This window comes from Tamandua tetradactyla, chromosome 3, assembly GCF_023851605.1.
Source record: "Tamandua tetradactyla isolate mTamTet1 chromosome 3, mTamTet1.pri, whole genome shotgun sequence".
Taxonomy (NCBI): domain Eukaryota; kingdom Metazoa; phylum Chordata; class Mammalia; order Pilosa; family Myrmecophagidae; genus Tamandua; species Tamandua tetradactyla.
This window is the reverse complement of record NC_135329.1, coordinates 119,596,399-119,618,758: the sequence shown is the minus strand read 5'-3', so window position 1 is coordinate 119,618,758 and position 22,360 is coordinate 119,596,399. Positions and strand designations below refer to the sequence as shown.

The 22,360-nt window shown below is 35.1% G+C and overlaps 1 protein-coding gene across 5 annotated transcripts in view; it reads left to right on the top strand.

Annotated features, from left to right (window-relative positions):
* The first annotated feature begins 291 nt into the window (after nt 1-291).
* MMADHC (metabolism of cobalamin associated D) overlaps nt 292-22,360 on the top strand; it is a 31,344-nt gene continuing 9,275 nt past the window's right edge. Inside the window, exons 1-6 of one of the 5 annotated variants that reach the window (XM_077153790.1) lie at nt 292-311; nt 2,508-2,567; nt 4,396-4,540; nt 18,134-18,351; nt 21,441-21,546; nt 22,115-22,245. In XM_077153790.1, coding sequence (XP_077009905.1) covers nt 2,559-2,567; nt 4,396-4,540; nt 18,134-18,351; nt 21,441-21,546; nt 22,115-22,245 — 609 coding nt within the window. In that variant the 5' untranslated portion in view covers nt 292-311; nt 2,508-2,558. Of the gene's footprint in view, nt 312-1,891; nt 2,097-2,507; nt 2,568-4,395; nt 4,541-18,133; nt 18,352-21,440; nt 21,547-22,114; nt 22,246-22,360 lie in introns of those variants that run through there. The other 4 variants (XM_077153789.1, XM_077153787.1, XM_077153788.1 and 1 more) reach the window with 4 other exon arrangements.

The following is a 22,360-nucleotide window of genomic DNA, read 5'->3' as shown; positions in this document are numbered from 1 at the left end:
GTATTTTTTTGGGCAGTGAAACTATTCTATAATAATGGATATGTGTACTCTGTAATTGTCAAAGCCCATAGAACTTGACAGCACAAAGAGTAGAACTTAATGAAAATTTAAGGTATAAATTTATGGAAAAAAATATTTGGGAGGTCTACAGATCACAGGATGGAATGCAGATTGTGACAAAAGAATTTAACTGTGTTACAAATGTATGAAATAACCTCACTGAAGGGGTGGCAGTGGATTGGGAGTAGGGTGGAGCGTGGCCTAAAGAACTTTGGAAATAGAAGACTATAAGTCTAAAAACAGATGGAATTGTATGTAAGACTTGCATTGTAGTTGTTAAAGTTGTTTTCCCATGAGGGTAGAAGCTAACAATTTCAACACTGCTGTACATGTATACTAGAACTGAAAAATGAAGTGAATGGATGATGGTAGAAGCCAGGTTTCTCACTGTTGAAGTTTCAGACATACAAGGGGAAAAGACTAGAATGATTCATGAGGTAGTGGACTAGTCTTGGAGACTCATACTGATCTTAATATAGATACAAATGGATATATAGAAATATTTATAAATATATGTATTTATTCAAATTAGTAAACACACATACATTTCTTTCCTCTGTCAGCTGAGAGAGCCTGTAAACAATGCCATTCCAAGGGCCAAATCCTGGTTTCTAACACCATTCTCCATTAAATGGTACCTGGGCCCCTGGAGACATAGCTCATTCTAGGCTGGGGCAGGAAATACAGGCGATGAGCCTGAACCATCTTGTATCAGAAAGTATGGACCTGCTCAGAAACAAACAAACAAAACCCCTGCAATCATGGGATCATGCCAAAGGAACATAGAAGCCAACTGAAAGAGTTCCCAATGGCCACAGCTGGAAAATTTGAGCAACAAAATAAATAAAGAAGCAACAAATTATAACCGAAAGTATAAAATAAATATCCATGAGTTCAAACTGATATAAACGATTGGATAAATAGATGGAGAAGAAACAAATATCCCATGGAGAAGAATTCCAAATAATTTATGAAGATATTCCACCCTTAAGGAGGTGGAGCACAACTCCGCACTCCTTAAGAGTGGGCTGTGCATAGTAACTTCCTTCCAAAGAGTGCAGTATGGAAAAGAGAGATGGAAAAGTAACTTCACAATGGAGAAATCACTAAGCTGGGTGATCGAGGTCAACATTAATCCTGATAAGTCATCTTGACAGTATGTACCCTTTATACAATGTGATAAAAAGGGTACTTCCATCCCAGAACATATAAAGCCAGTCTAACCATGGAAAAAACATCAGGCAAACCCCAAATGGTTGGACATTTCTACAAAATACCTGATCCGTACTCCTCAAAACCGTGAAGGTATCAAAAACGAAAAAGTCTGAAATGTCCCCGTCTAGAAGAGCCTGACATATGACGATTCAATGTAATACTGTGTCCTGGAGGGGATCCTAGAACAGATAAAGGGCATTAAGTAAAAATGAAGGGTATCTGAATTAAATCTGGACTTCAGTTAATAAAAAAGTAAATAAAATTCATAAATGAAAATGACAGTTATAAATAATTCGTTTAATATATAGTTATTGAGACTATTATTGGCACTGTTGGTAGGACTGGAGACAGAAAATGGTAAGTGCTCTTTGATCAAAAAGCAGTGAGTCATGCAAAATAAACAATTAGTATATAAAGAACAGCATCTCTTGAGAGCAGCAGAAATGCTTGGAGATGAGAGGAATCTATCACTGCCAAATAATTTCCATCAATGGATGGGAACGACCGGCGATGCAGGTCCCTCCCCCATCTTTTAGCCTCCCTATTTTGCGCATGCGCATCATCGGTTCCATGCTCCTAACCATCGATGCGCTCCATAGCAACTTCTTCAGCCTGGCTTTGCCGGCGTAGATGCTAACACAGCTGCCGTCGCCGCCGCCATTTTGACACCCGGGAGAGTCCGGGTCTGATAAAGTGTAGTCGGCGGTGGTGACTGGTACGGATGGTTTCTGCCCGCAGTAGCCACTCCAGATTCGCTGGTCTTGGGGCCACAGCACTCGGTATTGCCCCTGTTCCCACAAGAGCCCTGTCGCTGTCCCCAGGTCTCCTGTCACTGTCTTTAGTGTCTTTTTTGCTTGCTCAGCCTGAATCTTTACTTCGGCTTGTAATCAGACAGCACTGACCTCTATTAAAATCCTGATTCTCCTCTCAAGAGTCCTATATCCTAGCAGCCGTAGTCCGTTTCCCTCCCCCACGCTGGGCCGAGTTGGTTTTCAGCGGACATAAATTGGGAGGGCTGAGCTGCAAGGCCTCTCTTCAAGCAGATGTCTGTCGGCCTCGCTTTTGTGCCTGTTAGGAGCTGGGATCCAGTCTGGCCCCCCTTGTTACTGGGGGAAGTTGGACTTTGGTCTTGTCGTGGTGGAGGGGCACAGTAGATGATATTGGGCGTTTTCCTAGTGTCTGTTGCTAGAGCTTGCTCTGTCACTAGCTTGTTTTGTTTTGTCTTTTCCCAGGAATCACTTTTCATAAGAAAAGATATTTTGCGTCTTTTCTCTCCGCAAGAAATGGCCAATGTGAGTAAAAGAGAGTGAAATAATTTGGGGACTTGTTAAGAAATGGAGGGGCGGTGTTATGATGGTGTGGGGACCATAGTATTTCTCGTGAGTAGACCTAGGGTAACAAAACTGTCAAAGAAAGAAAGGGTATGAAAATATGTTGTCGTATTTTCAGGGTAGTTTGAACACATTCCACTGTGTATTACAAGTGTACTTATTTCTACAGTTTCATTTTTAGAAATAGAAATTTAATGCAAGCATCCTTTATTTTTTAAACATTATTTCAGTAAACATTTAGTATCTCTTTTTTAAGTCCTTTTATTATCTTTGATTAATTAAATTGAAGGTTTGTAGCACAGCACAGTTTCAACATAGAAAGTAGTCTTTCTTCTCATACGAAATGAGAGCAAGGAATATTATTCACTCAGACCAGAGATAATTGACTGCAATATGCTAATCTATTGGTTGGTGACTAACCTGACACATCCTACCATAAGGAGTTCATACATCATGTAGTAGGGGACACGAGATATATGTGAAACTGATGATAATGAAGGCAGAACGTAATTTAATTTAAAAAGTTGCACTAGGGCGGGCCATGGTGGCTTGGTGGCAGAGTTCTCACCTGCCATGAGGGAGACCTGCGTTCATTTCTTGGTGCCTGCTCATGCAAAAAAAAGTTACTCTAAAGGTACAATGCAGATTCAGTGTTTTGTGATGAAGGGAAATTAGGGTTCTGGGATCACTCAATGGAAAAAGCATTGAGCTTGAGTTTTGAGATATGGGTGGGATTTAGATATTTGAAGTTTGGGTGGGAGGAATAATCAGAGCATTTCATACCAACTCTGTGCCCACTCAAGTCCTTTCTGTATATTGCCATTAATGTTGCTTTCCTTAAAAACAGCCCTTAATTTATCATTTAACTCTGACTCTTCTCTGCCTGTGGGTTACAGTTCTGACTATCTTCATGTAATAAGCCCTTGACTGTCTGTGTCAAATATAAAGTCCTTTATAGTTTGCCCAAAAGTAGCTTTGAAGCCTATTTTTTACTGTACTACTTCTGACCACCCTCATCGAATTTGTAACCCTTTTGAATATATAAACTTTTATGGCTTTACACCCATTGTTCCTTATAGCCACTCATTAAAATGCCCCGCAACTGTAGACAATATATAAATAAATGGTGCCACTATGTTCCTACAAAACAGCAAGCTGAATTCAGCCACAGTTTGCTTACCCTACATTAAATTATCCTGACCCAAGTATTTTGCTAAATGCATTAAAGGTGTATACAAATTCATTGTATCTGACCTCAGAATTCAGGAAATGAACGTAAGAGCAGGTATGTGTTAAAACGAAGGACAGAGGACATTACTCTATAAAGAGGAAAGAATGGTGTGGGAAATAATAGGATTTATAGCAGTCATAGAAAAGAGAAAGTAAAGTTTTGGTCCAAGGGTAGGTTTTGAAAATTTTTTATCTTGAGAATAGAAGAATGTTATTAGGTGTGGTGCGTTTTTAGTTTTGTTGATGAATAGAGCAACTTTTAGAGTTCCATTCCTTCTCATGTATAGCTCTCTTGAATTCTGGCCTTTACTGGAAAACACATATATTTTTACCTAAAGTAACTTATTCCTTGTTTGTTTTTTAAAAGTATAAATGCTTTTTCCTGAAATTATAAATATACATAATACTTGGTAATAATGTGTTCAATAAAGGTAGAATAAATGTCAATTTTAAAAGATAGATTCCAGCATGAAGATTTACCAGAGACGGTATATATTTGTCTATTAAAAATATTATTTATACCCTGAACAAATTGTATTAATTGTTGTATCATTTTTAGGTGCTCTGTAACAGAACCAGACTGGTTTCCTATCTTCCAGGATTTTGCTCTTTAGTTAAAAGGGTCGTCAATCCCAAAGGCTTTTCAACTGCAGGATCTTCAGGTTCTGATGAATCTCATGTTGCCACTGCACCTCCAGATATATGTAAGTAAATGTTATTGATGCTTTAGTTATATTTATTTCAAAACATTTGGGGTTGTTTCCTGTAGTATTTCTTCTTGCGGTTTTATAGTTGTATTTGTTCCATTGGAAATAAAATCAGAGTTTTTACATATTTACATAAGAAAGCTAAAATATACATCAACAAGTGAGTGGATAAACAAAATGTCATACAAACATACACTGGAATATTATTCAGTCATAAAAATGGGTGAAGTTGGGTGCATGGGTGGTTCAATGGTAGAATGCTCGCCTTCCATACGGGAGACCTGGGTTCTATTCCCGGACCATGCACCCCAAAAGAAAGGGGAGGGAGTGAAGTTCTTATACATGCTACAATGTGAATGAATCTTAAAGACGTTATGTTGAGTGAAATATAAGGACATTGTATGATTTTACCGATATATAATAACAAGAATATGCAAATTCATAAAGATAGAAAGTAGGTTACAGATGAGGGTGAGGATGAAAAAAATAGTACTTAAAGAATACAGACCTTCTGTTTTCAGGTGATGGAAAAATTTTGGTAATGTATGATGGTGATGATTAAAATGGAGAATTTTATGTTGAATATATGTTACCACAATAAAAATTTTAAAAAAAGAAAGAAAGATACACAATTAAAAAGAAAGACTAACTATTGGTTTCTAAAACTTATTTTCTAAGATTAAATTCCTTCCTGGCTATCTTCAGTCATGCAGTCCCCTTCCCCCAAACAAATTTCCTGGTCCTATTAAAACATACTTCTTGTCATTCTTTGCTAAATTTTTAAAATGTTGTTGGCACTTACTGACTTTTCTGAATGTATTTTGAATCAACAACTTACCCATGATCTCCAGAGTCTACCTTTTCTAATCTGTTATGCACACCACTTTCATGTTAATCTTTCTAAAATATTTAATCATGCCACTTCTTTGGTAAGCCTTAATTACCTACTGTTATTTTCAGCAGCAGTTCCCAAACTGTCCTCAAGCTGTGAATTACTATTCACTGTTAAAGAAAATTTCTTTAAAGTTTTTAGTTAGATATGTTTGAGAAACACACTATATTCCTATCTTAGAAGACATAATAGTTGCACACAAATATTAAAGGTTTTTAGAATCTTCACTTAGTGTGTCTAAAGACATTGCACATGGAGACTTTTTTTCATGGAACACATCACTTTCAATGGAATATGAGTTCATTTGGCATTCAGAGCCTTCTATCTTGCCCCAATCTTCTTTCTTTTATTTAGAGTAGGGGTAGGTTTAGAAAAATCATGCAGAAATTACAGTTCCCATATAACACTCCCTCACACACAAAGTTATCCCATTAACATTTTAAAGAAGTGTAATACCCTTGTTAACAATTAATAAAACTATATTATTATAATGCACTATTAACTATGGCTCATGGTTTACGTTAGAATTCAGTTTGTTTTGTACAGTTCTATGGCTTTTTTTGTTTGTTTTTCTTCTCATAATATATGTACAGTATACAATTTCCAATTTTATCCACTTCCAATTATACAATCCAGTGGTGTTAATTAAATTCATAATATTGTGCCATCCCACATCCATTACCAAAACCTTTTCATCACCCCAAACAGAAACTCCTTGCTAATTAAGCTTTAATCTCCCATTCTACCTAACCCCTACCTAGAATGCACAGTAGCATGTATTTTAGTTTCTGACTTTATGTATTTGCAGCTTTCACGTCATTGAGATCATACAATTTGTCCTTTTTGTCTAGCTTATTTCACTCAAAGTAATGACTTCAAGGTTCATCCTTTTTTTGGGGGGGGACTAGAAAATTAGAACTTACTTCCTTTTTAAAGTTAAATACCATATTTTGTTCGTCCTTTCTTGAACACATAGGATGCTTCTACCTTTTTGCAGTTGTGAGTAATGCCGCTGTGAATATTGGTGTGCAAATATCTGTCCAAATCTCTGCTTTTGGTTCTTTTGGGTTTATACCTAGAAGTGGGATTGTCAGATCATAGGGAGATTTTATGCTAAGCTTTCTGAGGAACCACCTGTTTTAGTTGCATAGCTGCTAAAACATAAACCATACAGTGGGATGGGTTAAACAATGGGTATTTGTTGGCTCACAGTTTTGAGGGTAGAAGAAGTCCAAAATTGCAGCATCAACAAGGTGATGCTTTCTCTGTGAAGACTATGATGTTCTAGGGCTGGTTGCTGATGATCCTTGAGGCTCCTTCGCTTTTACCCCACATAGCAATGCACACGGCAGTGTCGTATTCTTCCTTTCTGGGTTCTGCTGACCCCCAGTGCGCCAGTTAGAAGCTGTTATGTACCTCAGAAAAGCCATGTTCTTTAATCCTCATACAATATTGCTCGTTGGTACCTTTCTGATTGTTTCCATGGAGATATGACACACCCAGTTGTGGGTATTAACTTTTGATTAGATGATTTTCATGGAGATGTGTCTCCACTCATTCAAGAGGGGTTGCTTATTGGAGCCCTTTAAGAAGGAACCATTTTGGATAAAAAGCTTTAGAGCCAACAGAACAAACAGCCCCCAGGGAAGCCATTTCATAAGAAGCCTTATGAAATGAGGAGAGAACATCGCCATGTGCCTTTCCAGCTGAAAGACAAACTCTGGACACCATCGACCTTCTGGAACCAAGATATCTTTCCCTGTATGCTTTAATTTGAACATTTTCATAGTCTTGTCTTAATTTGGACATTTTCACAGCCTTAGAACTGCAAACTTGCAACTTAATAAATTCCCCCTTTTAAAAACCATTCTGTTTCAGGTATATTGCATTCTGGTAGCTTGCAAACTCACACACCCAGTTTCTTGATGCTCCTTGTGGCTTTTCTTTCTCCAATTTCCTTTGCTTTTTAGGACTTCAACCTTACTTGATTAAGGCCTACCCTCATTTGGGTACATCTTAACTATAACGTCATCAAAGGTCCTATATACAAATAGGTTTACTCCCTCAGGGCCAGGGGTTGGAACCTGAACAGGCTTTTTTTGGGGGGGGGGCGGGGCATGATTCGGCACCTGATACCACCAAACCCTTTTCAGAAGAGACTGTACCATATTATATTCCAGCCACCAGTGTATAAGTGTTCATATTTCTCCACATCCTATATAATTTATTTTCCTTTTTTTGAATAGTAGCCTTTCTAATCTGTGTGAAAGAGTACTTGATTATGATTTTGACTTGCATTTCCCTAATGGTAATGATGTTGAACATTTTTTCATGTGCTTATTGACTATTTGTACGTCTTCTTTAAGATATGTCTCTTTAAGTCTTCTGCACATTTTTTAATTGGGTGGTTTGTCTTTTTGTTGTTGAATTGTATTAGTTCTTTATATATTCTGGATGTTAAACCCTTATCAGATATATGGTTTCCCAGTATTTTCTCCCATTCTGTTGGTTGACTTTTTACTTTCTTGCTAAAATTCTTTGATACATAAAAGTTTTAAATTTTGGCAGAGTCCCATTTATGTACATTTTTTGTTGTGGCTCGTGCTTTTTTGTAAAGTCTAATAAGAAACCATTGCCTTACACAAGCTCTTAAGATTTTCCCTGTCTTTTCTTCTAGGAGTTTTGTAATTTTTGATACTTATATTTATGTCTTTGATCCATTTTTAGTTAATTTTTCCATATGGTGTGAAATAGGGGTCACCTTCATTCTTTTGCATAAGTCTATCCAATTTTCTTATCATCGTTTATTGAAAAGACTTCTCCCTTGAGTGAACTTGGCACCCTTGTCAAAAATCTTCTTGACCTGTGCACCCCAAAATATATATATATATATATATAAGATTTGTTTCTGAATGCTCAGTTAGATTTTTTCGTCTGTATGTCTGCCCTTGTGCCAGTACTCATGCTTTTTTGATTACTGAAGTTTTGTAGTAAGTTTTAAAATTGGGAAGTGTTAGTGCCCCAAGTTTTTTTTTCTCTTTCAAGAAGGTTTTGCTATTCCAGGCCCATTACCCTTCCATATGAATAAAAGGATTCATTCAGTTTTCCATTTCTGCAAAGAAGGCTTTTGGAATTTTTATTGGGATTACATTGAATCTAAAAATCACTTTAAGTAGAATTGACATTTTAGCAATATTTAATACTCCAATCCATGAATATGGAATGTCCTTCTTTAATTTCTTTCAGCAATGTTTTGTAGTTTCTCTTGTGTAATTCCTTTATCTTTGGTTAAATTTATTCCTAGATATTTGATTCTTTTAGTTCCTATTGTAAGTGGAATTTTTTTTCTTGACTTCCTTTTCAGGTTGTTTCTTACTATGTATAGAAACACCACCGATTTTGCATGTTTATCTTGTACCCCACTACATTGCTAAATTCAGTTTTTAGCTCTGGTATCTTTGTTTTGGATATTTCATGATTTTCTCTGTATAGGATTATGTCATCTGTAAGTAGTGAAAGTTTTACTCCTTCCTTTTCAATTTGATTGCCTTTATTTCTTTTTCTTGCCTAATTGCTCTGGCTGGACATTCCCTTACAATGTTGAAAAAAGTAGTGACAGTGGGCATATTTGCTAATTCCTAATCTTAGAGAGAAAGCTTTCAATTTTTTACCATTGGTTTGATGTTAGCTGTGGATGCCTTTTATCATATTAAGAAAGTTTCCTTTTATTCCTAGTTTTCTGAGTGTTTTTATCGAGAAGTGGTCTGGATTTTGTCAAATGCCTTTCCTGTGTCAACTGAGATTATCATGGTTTTTTTCCTTCATTCTATTACTGTGGTGTGTTATATTGATTATGTTGAACAACCCTTGCACTCCAGGAATAAATCCTGCCTGATCATGCATGGTGTAAAATTCCTTTAATATGTTGTTGGATTTGATTGGCTAGTATTTTGTTGAAATTTTTGGCATCTATCTTCATAGGGGATATTGGTCTGTAATTTTCTTCTCTTGTGCTGTCTCTAGCTAATTTTGGTATTAAGGTAATACTGGCCTCATAGAATGAGTTAGGAATTGTTTACCCCTCTTCAGATTTTTGGAAGATGGCAGAGTTTGAGCAGGATTGTGTTACTGCTTCTTGGAATGAATGTTTGGAAAAATTCACCAGTGCAGCCTGGACATGTATTCTGCTGTTGCTGGGTGAGGCGGTCTATATATGTGTTAGATGATTTATAGTAACAATCACATTTTCTGCTTCCTTGTTTGCCTTATGTGTAGGTGTTGTATCCATCGTTGAAAGTGGTGTATTGAAGTTTCCTACTGTTAGTATAGAACTGTCCATTTCTCTCTCAAATCTGTCAGTATTTGCTTCATATATTTTGGGGGTCTGCTGTTAGGTACATATATATTTATAATTGTTGTGACTTGTTGAATTAATCCTTTATCAGTATGTAGTGTCTTTCTTTGTCCCTTGTAACTGTTTTTTACTTAAAGCTTTATCTGATAGTATAGCTACCCCAGCCCTGAGAAAGTGGCCCTGCCAGTTTTTGCTAGTCGTTCAAAGATTCCAACAGAGAATAGAACACTGGAGCCTCTTAACGCTGCCATCTCAGGAGGATGTCCTATTAATCTTAACCACAATTTTCTTTTATCACTCCATCGGTAACTACTCCCCAGTTTGTGCCATCTGAAAATTAGCATATATGCATTATAAATGAGTTTTTCCTTCAAAATATATAAAGGATTAGTATCCTAAGTGCATAAAGAATTTTTATAGAACAATAGGAAGAAAGACAACCTATTAGGAAACAAACGCAATGGATATGAACAGGCCATTCATGGAAGAGAAGACCTAAATGACCAGTGAACCTATGAAATAAACTGAAATCCACTAAAACTATGGGATATTTACTTTCTCTAATAAACAAGAGAATTAGATAATGCTAGACACAAATAGTCTTTACAAACCATCTGCTTCAAAAATAGCCAACAGGTTTTATTTTATAAAACTGACCCCTGACGCTCATTAGTGGCTGACTAGAGTCTTGTTACTCAACATGATCTGTAGGCCAATAGCTTCAGCAGCATCTGGGAGCATGTTAGAAATACAGAATCTTAAACCCTACTCCAGACCTACTATATCAGAATCTGCATTTTAACAAGTTCCCATACTTTTTTTAAACACTTTAAAGTTTGAAGGGCACTGGGCTAGAGTATTTGTGTTGAGAATTTTGAAACATTATCTAGGTTCAGCAGGAAAGAGTGCCATGATTGATGGGTGATAGCTTATCATAGGTATGGGAAAGGGATATGGTGGCACTCATGGAAGCAGCTGTAGTGACGTGACCATTTCTAGTCACTCAGTCCTCACAGTATTTTTTAAATTATTATTGCTAAGTAATGTGTACAGCAGTTGCCCTTCCTTTCTCTAAGCCGTACCCCCACCCCAACTATATGTTTATTTTCTACTTTATTCTTCACTGGAGGACCTTTAAGTTTTTACTGAAAAAAACGAATGTGGTCTGTTCTGTTGTGCTTATGTAATTCATATTAGCTCACAGGGAATTATATCAAGATAGGTTCATATACAGTTTTTTCCAGCCGATTAATGTTTTGTACCACCAAGTAACAGTAGCTAAACTCAGAGTGTACACTAACACAATTGAACTCAGCAGTGACAGAGGAATATAATAGTTTCCACAATGTCCTTTTATGTCTGTTTCTTCACCTTGTTTTTCCTCTTGGTTTGGTCACATGCTTTATCTTTAACTTACAGTTCTCCCCAATCTTAGTGTATTTTCTCGTTATCATAATTCACAAACTTCAGTCCTTCTTTATATACCCTTCTCTTAATTCCCTTTACTCTTTATTCACACTTAAAATAAAATACTATTATTTAGCATTTCTTTCGTAAGAATTTAACATGTCTTTTTAACTGTGTTAGTTTTTAGTGTAGTAGTATTGTTTTTATTGATCCTCAAGTTATAAAAGTCCTTAGGTCTGTTCTAAACCTGTTTTGTCCAAAAGCCTTATTTTTTTTAATTATTTATTTTTTATTGATATGTATTATATACATATCAATATTTATTGATATGTATTATATATATATCAATATTTATTGATATGTATTATATATTCACATACCATGTAAACATCTAAAGTCTACAATAAGTACTTCATAATACCATCATGTATCTGTGTATTTATCATCACAGTTGACTTTTTTTTCCTTTTTTTTTGTGGAAAGTAACATATATACAAAAAAGCAATAAATTTCAAAAGCATATCATAACAATTGGTTGTAGAGCAAATTTCACAGTTTAGTATGAATTATCAATTCCACAATTTTAGGTTTTTACTTCTAGCTGCTCTAAGAGACTAAAGAAAATGTCAATATAATGAGTCAGCAGTCATACTTATTTGTTAAACCTGACCTTATCTGTATAACTCCACAATCACATTTGATCTTTCTCCCACTCTTTAGGGGTATTTGGGCTATGCCCATTCTAACTTTTTCATGTTGGAAAGGGTTGATATATGGGATAGGGGGATGAAACTAGTTGATGTTCTGTAGAGCTGGCCTCTGCATTTCAGGACTTAACTGTTCCAGGGACCCATCTGGAGGTTTTGGGTATCTAGAAAGTCTCCTTAGTGCACGAAACCTTTGTAGAATCATATATAACGCCCTAGATGTTCTTTATGATTGGCAGGAGTGGTTTTGGTTGTGATTTGGCAAACTCTGATAGGTAGCAATGTCTAACTGAAGCTTGTGTAAGAGTGACCTCCAGAGTAGCCTCTCTACTCTGAACTCTCTCAGCTACTGATATTTTGTTACACTTCTTTTCCCCCTTTTGGTTAGTATAGCATTGTTGACCCTATGGAGCCAGGGCCAGGCTCATCCCTGAAAGTCATCTCCACGCCACCGAGGAGACTTTCACCCCTGGATGTCATGTCCTATGTAGGGAGGAGGGCAGTGATTTCACTTGCAGAGTTGGGCTTAGAGAGAGAGACCCATAATCCTTATTTTTATTGCATGATCTTGCACATCAGAATGCTTTCCAGAAACACAATATGACACCTGATGGCTGAAAAAACACTAGAAATTAACAGTACAGAAGTATATTGAATAAGAAGTAAAATTCTTCATAAACTACTACCCCCAGTCCCATGGCCCTCCCTAAGGATAACCACTATTAAGTTTATCTTTCCTTTTAGATCTTTTTCTCTATTTAAAAACATGAATTGTAAGGACATAAAATAAATGTCTTACATCCTATTCTTTGACTTAGCTTTTTCTTTTAATGCAGAATACCTTGGACTTCATTCAATGCCACTTCATTTAGGTTTATTATATTTTTTAATAGCCATCAAGCATCCATAGGATGAATTAAAATACTCTATTGAATCCTCTTCTAATAATGGGTACAGAACCATTTCCATTTTTATTTATTAAAAATAGTGTTTTATGAATATCCTTGCTCATATGTCTATGCCAGGGTGTATTTCATATCGAGCTAGAGTATGTGTATTTGATAAATACTGCCAAGTTTTACTAGTTTACATTTCTGCCAACAGTACCTAAGAGGAGCAATTTCTCTACACCCTTAGCAATACTAGATACAATTAATCTTTTTCTTTTGTGCCAGTTCCATGAATGGAAATGTTATCTCTTATTTTTGTTTGCATTTCCTTGATTTCTACTGAGGCTTAATAACTTTTCATGCTTAATACCTTTAGACCTAGATACTTGCTTTTAATAAATGCTTGTTGATTGAATGAAATTGGTATTTTTTTCAGTGAATCCCCTGTTTCTTTCCTCTATTTTCTGTTGGTTTGTCTTCTTGTAATTATTAAAAGAACAACTTAATAATACCACCATTAATCTTTCATCCTAAATTTCACAAAAATATTTTTCTGTGCCTGACACATATTTATAAAAATTTTCCCGAGTACACTGGTTGAAATTTTTAAAGGGATGTAGTATTTTTTATTTAAAATAAAAATTTAAATTGGTTACAGATTTTTTTTAGTATATTTATTGCAATATCTTCATGTACCATACAATCCATCCGAAGTATATAATCAGTGGCTTACAATATCATCACGTAGTTGTGTGTTCATCATGATGATCATTTGTAGAATGTTTGTATCACACCAGGAAAAGAAATAAAAAGACAAAAGAAAAAATCCAAATAACGCATACCCCGTAGCCCTCCCTCTCGTTGACCTAGTGGTCAACTGTATTATAGTGGGTACTATAATCTACCCAATTTTTTTTTACCCCTATTCCCTCCTATTATTTATTTTTCCCCTTACTTTTTTATTCATCTGTCTATACCCTGGATAAAGGGAGCATCAGACGCAAGGTTTTTACAATCACATGGTCACATTGTAAATGCTATATGTTATACAATCCTCTTCAAAAATCAAGGCTACTGGAATACAGTTCAGCAGTTTCGAGTACTTCCCTTCAGCCACTCCAATACACCATAAACTAAAAAGGCTTATCCGTATAATGCATATGAATACCCTCCAGGATAACCTCTCGACTCTGTTTGAAATCTCTCAGCCACTGAAACTTTCTTGGTCTCATTTCTCTCTTCTCCCTTTTGGTCAAGAAGGCTTTTTCAATCCCATGATGCTAGCTGGGGAAATTTAATATTTCCTCCTTTTTCCCTGGTCCCAGACTTTGCAAATATTTTTTTATTCTCTGCCCAAATTGCTCTTGGATGTATCGCAGTGTCACACTAATCTGTACAAACCAACAAGATCTCACTCTTTATTCAAGATTGCATGTAATTATGATGTTTGAATAAACTGATCATACAAGTTAAACTAGATAATGTGCCATAAAAAATATAAATTTTGTACCAAATAAACATCTCTACCTTTGGTCTCCCACAGAAGTTGAAGTATTAAAATATGGACTATATCCTTCTGTACCCTATATTCTGATTTACCCAATTCTATCCAGATCAGCTTCATTATCTCTAGTCGAAGTCTGGTCACTTTTTCCATTTTTTTAGCATTACTGTTATGGGGTAATGCTGACTTTCATAGCTTCAGAACTCTAACTCTGAGTTCAGGTGTCACACAAATAGCCCAGCATCTCAAAATTTAGAAATAGCAATTACAATTCCAGAATAGTTGTGACTGCTGAGAGAGTTTACAATCTAGGAATCTTTACTATAGGCCCCAACCTGAAAACCCATGCTCTCACTTCAACTCTCCAAGCTTTTATGTTCTAGTTAGTCCATATGAGTGAGGCCTGATAACATTTGTCTTTTCGTTTCTGACTGATTAATGGTGTCTTTTACCCGCACAAGTTAGTTTTATTTAGCCATGTCTATCAATAAATATTTTTGCAGTTTTTATTTTTCATGTCATGAAAAAGCCATGCCCACCCCAGTAGATAAAAATATTCTCCTGTATCTCTTTATTAAATGTTTTTAACTTTGTTTTTTGCATTAACTCTTTAATTTACCTGGAATTTGCTTTTGCTTATGGAATGAGGCATAAAAATTCAACTGTTGTGTAATTGCCATATTAGTTTGCACGCTGCCAGAATATGATATACCACAACTTTTTAAAAAATTGACTTTAATAAGTTATAAATTTATAGTTGTAAGCCTATAAAAATGTCCAAACCAAGGTATCTAGGGAAAGATAACTTAATTCAAGGAAGGCTAATGGGTCTGAAACAGCTTTGTCAGCTGGGAAGTCACATGGCTAGCATCAGCTTGTCCCTTGCCCCTGACTCCATTGCTTTTAGCCTCTACTCCTATGAGGGTTCCTCACTTTCCTTCTTTGGGGCTGGCTTTCATCTCTTGGCTCTCTGCAGGTCTGGTTTGTTTAACAGTTCATGGCTATGTTTGCTGGGGTCCAAGCATCTCCAAACAGCCATATCTCTGTTCTCCACATGTTGGCATCTGTGTCAGCTCTGCTCTCAAGTTTCTGTTGGCTTTGTCGTTTCTGACTCTTGAAAATACTTCCTCTTTTAAAGGATTCCAGTAAGCTAATCATAACCTACCTGAATAGGTAGAGTCACATCTCCATATAATCAAAAGGCCACACACACAACTGGGCACGCCACATCTCTGCGGAGATGTTCTAATCAAAAGCGTCCACATACAATGTTGAATCAGGATTAAAAGTGGCAGCTGCTCCCACAAGATTGGATCAGGATTAAAACATGGTTTTTCTGAGGTACATAATATTTTCAAATTGGCATGAATTCTATCATTCTTTTAGATTAAATTCCTATAGATACATGAATCTCTTTCTGGGTTCTTTCTTTCTTTCTTTATTTTATTTTGGCTTATGTCAGCACCGCTGTGACACTTTGTTTACTCCAGTAGAAGCTTCCCTTTCAGATGCATAGGTGAGGAGCAAGTAGGCATATTAGGGAACCTCCAACATTGTCAAAGTTTTAAAGTACAACTCAGTCTCTTGTTTAAGAATTGCTGTTACTTGTCCATTATAAGAAGTTTGTGCCAAGATATAAATCAGTGCATTGCCTCATTTATCAAAAATGTCTTAGTAAGAAAAAATATAAGCTGAATTAAACAGTGATTTGTGAGGTAGTTGGTTTATACTCTGTTGCAAGCTCTTCATCTCTTCTTAGACTGATAACATAGAGTTCAAGGAATTTGTCAATGTGCAGGCCATACTGACTTAGCTCTACTCTGGTGCATTCATCCTGTCAGACCAGTGCCTCTTTTATATTTTGCAATACCCTGTGTACTCTGCTGAAATGACACTAGCTGATAGCACTGGCCAACACATAAGATTTTAAAAATAAATCAGCATGATGCCCTAAGTATAATGTGAATTTGATATGAAAGGAAAGTAATTTATATAATGAAATTATATGCAATGCAGAATGCAAATATCAGGGCATAGCTATACTTGAAGACCCACAGTTGATACTTGTATCTATACATAACATATCATGTACATCACTGTGAATGCATCAACTACAAATGCAAACTGATACAGGTCTATTGTCTTAAACAATCTCCTGCCATGAGCGGTTTGCTGTCAGTGATGTGTTTTTTCTGAAACAATAGCAGTTCTTGGTAAATTCCAAACAAATTAAGACCAATTAACTCAATGTATTTGGTGATAGCATCCCTATAAAATTCACTGTAGGGTGGGCAGCAGTGGCTTAGTGGCAAAATTCTCACCTGCCATGCCAGAGACCCATGTTCGATTCCTGGAGTCTGCCTATGCCAAAAAAAAAAAATCAGTGTATATTTAAATAATGTGAAATAAATTATGTTTTCTTTATTTGTAAAATAGAGCTAAGTTCTAAGCTCAGATAATTATATACAGGTTTTCTAGCTATGTGAATGTAGTCATGCAGCTTAGTTTTCCTTGTGCAGGACTGTCTCTTAAACTCAGTCCCAAAATTCCCCTCAGCCTAGTGTCTAGAAACTCCCTTAGAGTCCACTTTGTTTATAAGATTGCTCTTGGATTTAACCTAGAATTACACCCCTGGAATGATTGATCTTATATGTAGGAAGCTGGGTGACAGTTTAAACAAACTGTCCATAGGCTGTCTAAATTACCTAATGATTGTCTCTAGGCTGCATACATTCCCTATTCTTTTGGGAAGGATAGCACTTACCTTTGCAGCAACCTTCTGTGCCTGCTTTGTTTGGGTTTTTACTGTTTTTCTTTAATCTAGTCTCCTTTGCTTTCTCTCTTCCAAATATCCTTCAAAACTTCTGGTTCACTGTTGACAATATTTTCTTTCTTATTTTCTAGTACTATCATGGATTTTTATGCTTTATTATATGTTTTCTGCAGTTTGCTGAAATTTTTTGGATGGAGAAGAGGTAAATGTTTGCACTCAGTCTGCTTGCTACCTTTAACCAGAAGTTATACTACTTTTATAATATATGTGATATTAAAAAGCTGCCAAAAAATCTTTTGACATTTAATTGAGGATCTCATATTCAATCTGGTGCTCAGAAGAAAGGATCATATTGCCACACAAATATTTTCCTCCTCCCATCTAATATTTGCAATAAATTTTCTGATACATATGCATTAAAATAAATTTAACATATAATTTGGAGACCATCAAGATGAAGTAAGTTCTCAGAAAATGAGCACACCCTTTGCTTGGAATGATTTATGGCCTTTTATGAGATGAGCAAATATTTAAAAATGTATGATAGTTGGTTATAGTACTTTCCTTACTTTGCCTGCAGTCCTTGACATCCACCCCATTCCTAGTCTCCAGCACATAAATGGAGACTGGCAATAGAATGAAATTCAAGGATAGACTTATTTGAGAATGTAAGAGATAATTTAGAAACTGTAAATTTTTTTAAAAAAAAGAATGTTTAATATTTTGCTTTTGGGCTCTAATGATGCCTGCATCACATCAAAATGCCATGTATCTGTCTAGTCTGATACTTTTATTTTCTGATAAACAAAATTGATTTGTTTGACTGCCTGTGAACTGACAACTGGTTACTTTGATTAGTGTTTTAGAAATGATATGAAACTAATTTATATTCACACTGGAAAGCAAATTTCAGAAATTGTTTAGGTTTTTTGGTTTGTTTTTTAAGGAAAACAATGCTAACTTTTGGGTAAAAAATACATAATTGTAAAAAGAATAGTTTTTCAGTCTGCCAGTGCACTTGACTATTATGGAGAAAATGACTCATTTTGTTGTTTCTCTTTAGGCTCTCGTACAGTATGGCCTGATGAAACTATGGGACCATTTGGACCTCAGGATCAGAGATTCCAACTTCCTGGAAACATAGGTTTTGATTGTCACCTTAATGGAACAACTTCACAGAAGAAAAGCCAAGTTCATAAAACTTTGCCCGATGTTCTAGCAGAACCTTTATCAAGTGAAAGGCATGAATTTGTGATGGCACAATATGTAAATGAATTTCAGGTAAGTTGTTTATTGTATACATTTTTAATATTAAGGCAGTGTTACTTTCTGATTACAATTAATGAGCTTATTGCTGAAGTGAAATGAAACCCAAAAGAACATAATTCTAGTACAGTTCACTTCCAATTTTATTTCAATACAAAAACAATATATGTAGCTTTTTAAAAATTGACATTGTCCTATATATTTTTTTTACTTTAGATTACATTCTTTTTGAGGTCACTATATAGTTCTTTAAAAATACGTTTTTTAAAAACTGCATATTTCATACATACATGTTTATTCCTGTTGTAAAGTTAGGTTCCATTTTCACATTTATAAATGATAACTAAAATCCATATATGAAACAAATTTAGACAAGTTTCTATTGTTCCTTTATCCACTTAGAAGCTGAAGAAAATTTTGAGATTCCTGAAATTGTTCAGTTATAATAAACTAAAAAGGAAGTGTTAAAAAACAGTTTCTGAGGTTTTTTTTAATTCTTTGTGTTTTGTCTCCGTTTTTTAAACTGACATTGCATCATGTTCATTCTTTTTGTCAAGCCCCTGATGCTTATGACTTTTTACATTTCCACATGGTTTTGGAATATTTTTGATCAAAGCCATATTGTCAGAAGCAACAGCCCCCCACAGTTATTAAGAGCCATATTAGATGACCTGATATTGACTTCCCCTATCTTCTTATTTCAGTTTTTTTCTAAGTCTTCTTGGCTGCCAATTAAATGATTATGTCTTATTATTAAATGACAAGTTTCTGTCTGTCTTCTATTTTAACCACTCCTTGCTAACTTAATACACTGGTTTATTCCACAGGCTCTTTTTTTTTTAATAAAGGGGGATTTTTCATCCTTATAGGGAAATTCATTTAATAGAAAGATATAACAGTTCCAATGCATTTATAGCATAAATTCAAAGCATACAGCATAAAATGACATAACACAAAGGAGAATTTTTTAAATTCCAAAATAATTGTTGGAGATGTAGGTACAATCTAGTTAGTATAGATAATACTTCAAAAGCACAGTTGACTAACTTGTCCTAACTAGGGCATTAGATTATTGTTCCCAAGATACAGAATTCTTTTCATGCGTCTTATCGGCATATATAAAATAGTCGATATACTGGGCCAAAAATAAACACATCCACGTGTTAAAATCATAATGACTGTGTTGTTTGAGCACAGCTTAATAAAACTGGAAATCAATGACAGAAATGTAAGTAGAATGTCAAGAACCATGAAAGAGCTTATGCTTTTAGAGCCATATGAAGTCAACTATTTATTTGAAATTACACCTGGTTATTGTCTGTTTATATGCCAAGGGCTTCATACCCACGGGGTTTCTGTACTGCACAGGCTCTGTTTTTATCATTTCTAACTCGATATTTCTATTTCCAGTGTTTCTGTCTAGTTCTGTATATCTGTCTCCCTGCTTAGCATCTTAGATGTCTCACAAGTCTAGATTTTACATGTCAAATACTGAAGTACTCCTTTTTTTCTTTAAAAACCTGCCCTTAGTTCCATATTAGTAGTATAAATGTGTTAACCATATACCCACTATCTCAACATAAGAGTTATAGCTCCAACTTTGACTCCTCTCTTTGTCATACCCCCATAAATGCTAAGTGACCAAATCTCGTTGCTTCCATCTCTGAAATAGCTCCTAAATTTTGTATCCCCTTTTAATTCTCAGTAATACTGCCAGCTCAAGACCTACTTATCTTACCTGGATTCTTTGAGGTATTATAGCATGATAGACTTTGAAAATAGAATACATCTAGCAAAGGTTGACTTTGCCACTCACTCCATTTTGTGACCTTGAGAAAGCTACTTAACCTTTCTTAGCCTCTGTTTCTTTATATATAATATGGGTATGATAATAATAATCCCTAGCCCGCAAGGTTGCTATGAGGAGTAAATGTGAAAATATGTATAAAACATTTAAATATACTAAGTAATTATAAATGTTGCCTGTTACTATTGGTCTGTCACTAGCTTCTCATTCCACATTAACACCAGCAGTAGCTTCTTTTGATCTGTATTCCTCCTTGCTTGTAGACCCAAGTGAAAATTTCTAAATGTGGCATAAATGGCCATTTACAGTTTTGATCCCTTACCTTTCCCACCTTATCTTCCACTACTTTCCACTCCCTCTGTGTGCCAACCTTTTTAAAATATACCATTTTTTTAAATATACCATCTTCGGGCAGGCCACGGTGGCTCAGCAGGCAGAGTTCTCGCCTTCCATGCTGGAGACCCAGGTTCTATTACCAGTGCCTACCCATGGAAAAAAAAAAAAAAAAAATATATATATATATATATATATATATATACACCATTCTCTTTCACCATCAGTACCTTGATATGATTATTATCTCTTAATGATTGTTCTTCCTCCTGAATTTCTAAAATATCCCACCTATTTACCTATTACCTTTACATTAACAAGATGTAAGTCATATATCCTCATTTTAACCTTTTCCTGATTCCACTTGGCCAAACAAATTTCTTCCTTATCTGTATTCCCAGAAGACTTCCTTCATAACTCTGTAGCACTATTCATATTAAAATACATTTATTAGTTTTTGCTTATTTTTCTTCTAGGGTTGAGATCGCTGAGAGTAAAGACTGGACATTTTACCATTTGTCTGCTTCTAACATAGGATCCTATTATTTAACCGTATTATTTTGTAAATTAATATTCTAGTCCCCATTTTACAGATTACAGAACCAAAGAAGAGAAAGGATAATCAGATACTATGACAAAATAACATTAACAGGTGACATTGTAAGACACAATTATGACAGTTTAGTTGGTTTCTTAACCAACTTCTTTTCATATTAAGTCTCAGATTATTAATATTTTATTTTCATGTCTTGTTCTATTCAGTATATCTTGAGAACTTTCAAATCTTACATTCTTGAGAACCAGAGAACCATTTGAGTATATAAGAAACACTGATTATTACCTTTTCAGTTTTCAATGTGTCCCTCCAACTCCAATTAGATTAAGATTTTATTTTTTAAATCATATGTACAATATTTTATTCAACCTCCAGATTTTGTGTAATTGTATTTCTTGTTTCCCTTAGGGTAGTGTTGCACCTATCAAACAAGAAATTAATAGTGCAGAAACTTACTTTGAAAGTTCCAAAGTAGAGTGTGCAATCCAAATATGTCCAGAATTGCTGCGAAAAGGTATGTCATAGTTTACATTTTAACACTAATGTGTATTAGATAATGTCACTAGTTTTTTAATGCTTTGTATAATGTACTGTAGAAATTATAATCTCTGTACCTTTATGTTTTAATCTGTATGTAGGTGGTTACATGCCAAGATAAAAGCTTTCATGCCCCCTACTGTCTGGCTCCATGCTGCCATTAGATAGGAGTAGTAGACATTTTAATAGCTTCTCCTCCCACCCCAAAGCTTAATTTAAATCATTTCTACTCCTGGGTGATTATTATCGCTATAAGTCTATAAGCTAATTGTAATGGAGATGTACACTTTATTACGAAGTATAATATCTAATGTAATACAGAGAAAAACCTTAATAAACTTTTTAAAAATTATACTACCAGCAGTAACATATAACCTTAATTGCCCTTCAGAATTGTTGGTAGTAACTTTACAAAGATAATGTGCATTTATAAAAATAAGATAATGTCATTCTGATTTAACTTAATCCATTTTTCTAAATAAGTAATTTGATGCAGTGTTTCTTTCTATTTTCTCCCTGGAATTTTTATTCTCTTTTCTTTCAAGACTTTGAGTCACTATTTCCAGAAGTGGTCACCAGCAAACTAATAATTCTGACTGTAACACAGAAAACTAAGAATGATATGACTGTTTGGAGTGAGGAAGTCGAACATGAAAGAGAAATGCTCTTAGAAAAGGTAACTATTCCAATTGCTGGCAATTAAATTTTGTCATCTTGTTTAAATGCCAGTAACCAAAATTATTTAAAATGTTGGGTATCTGTTATTAATTCTCTGCTAAAGTATTTCAGTA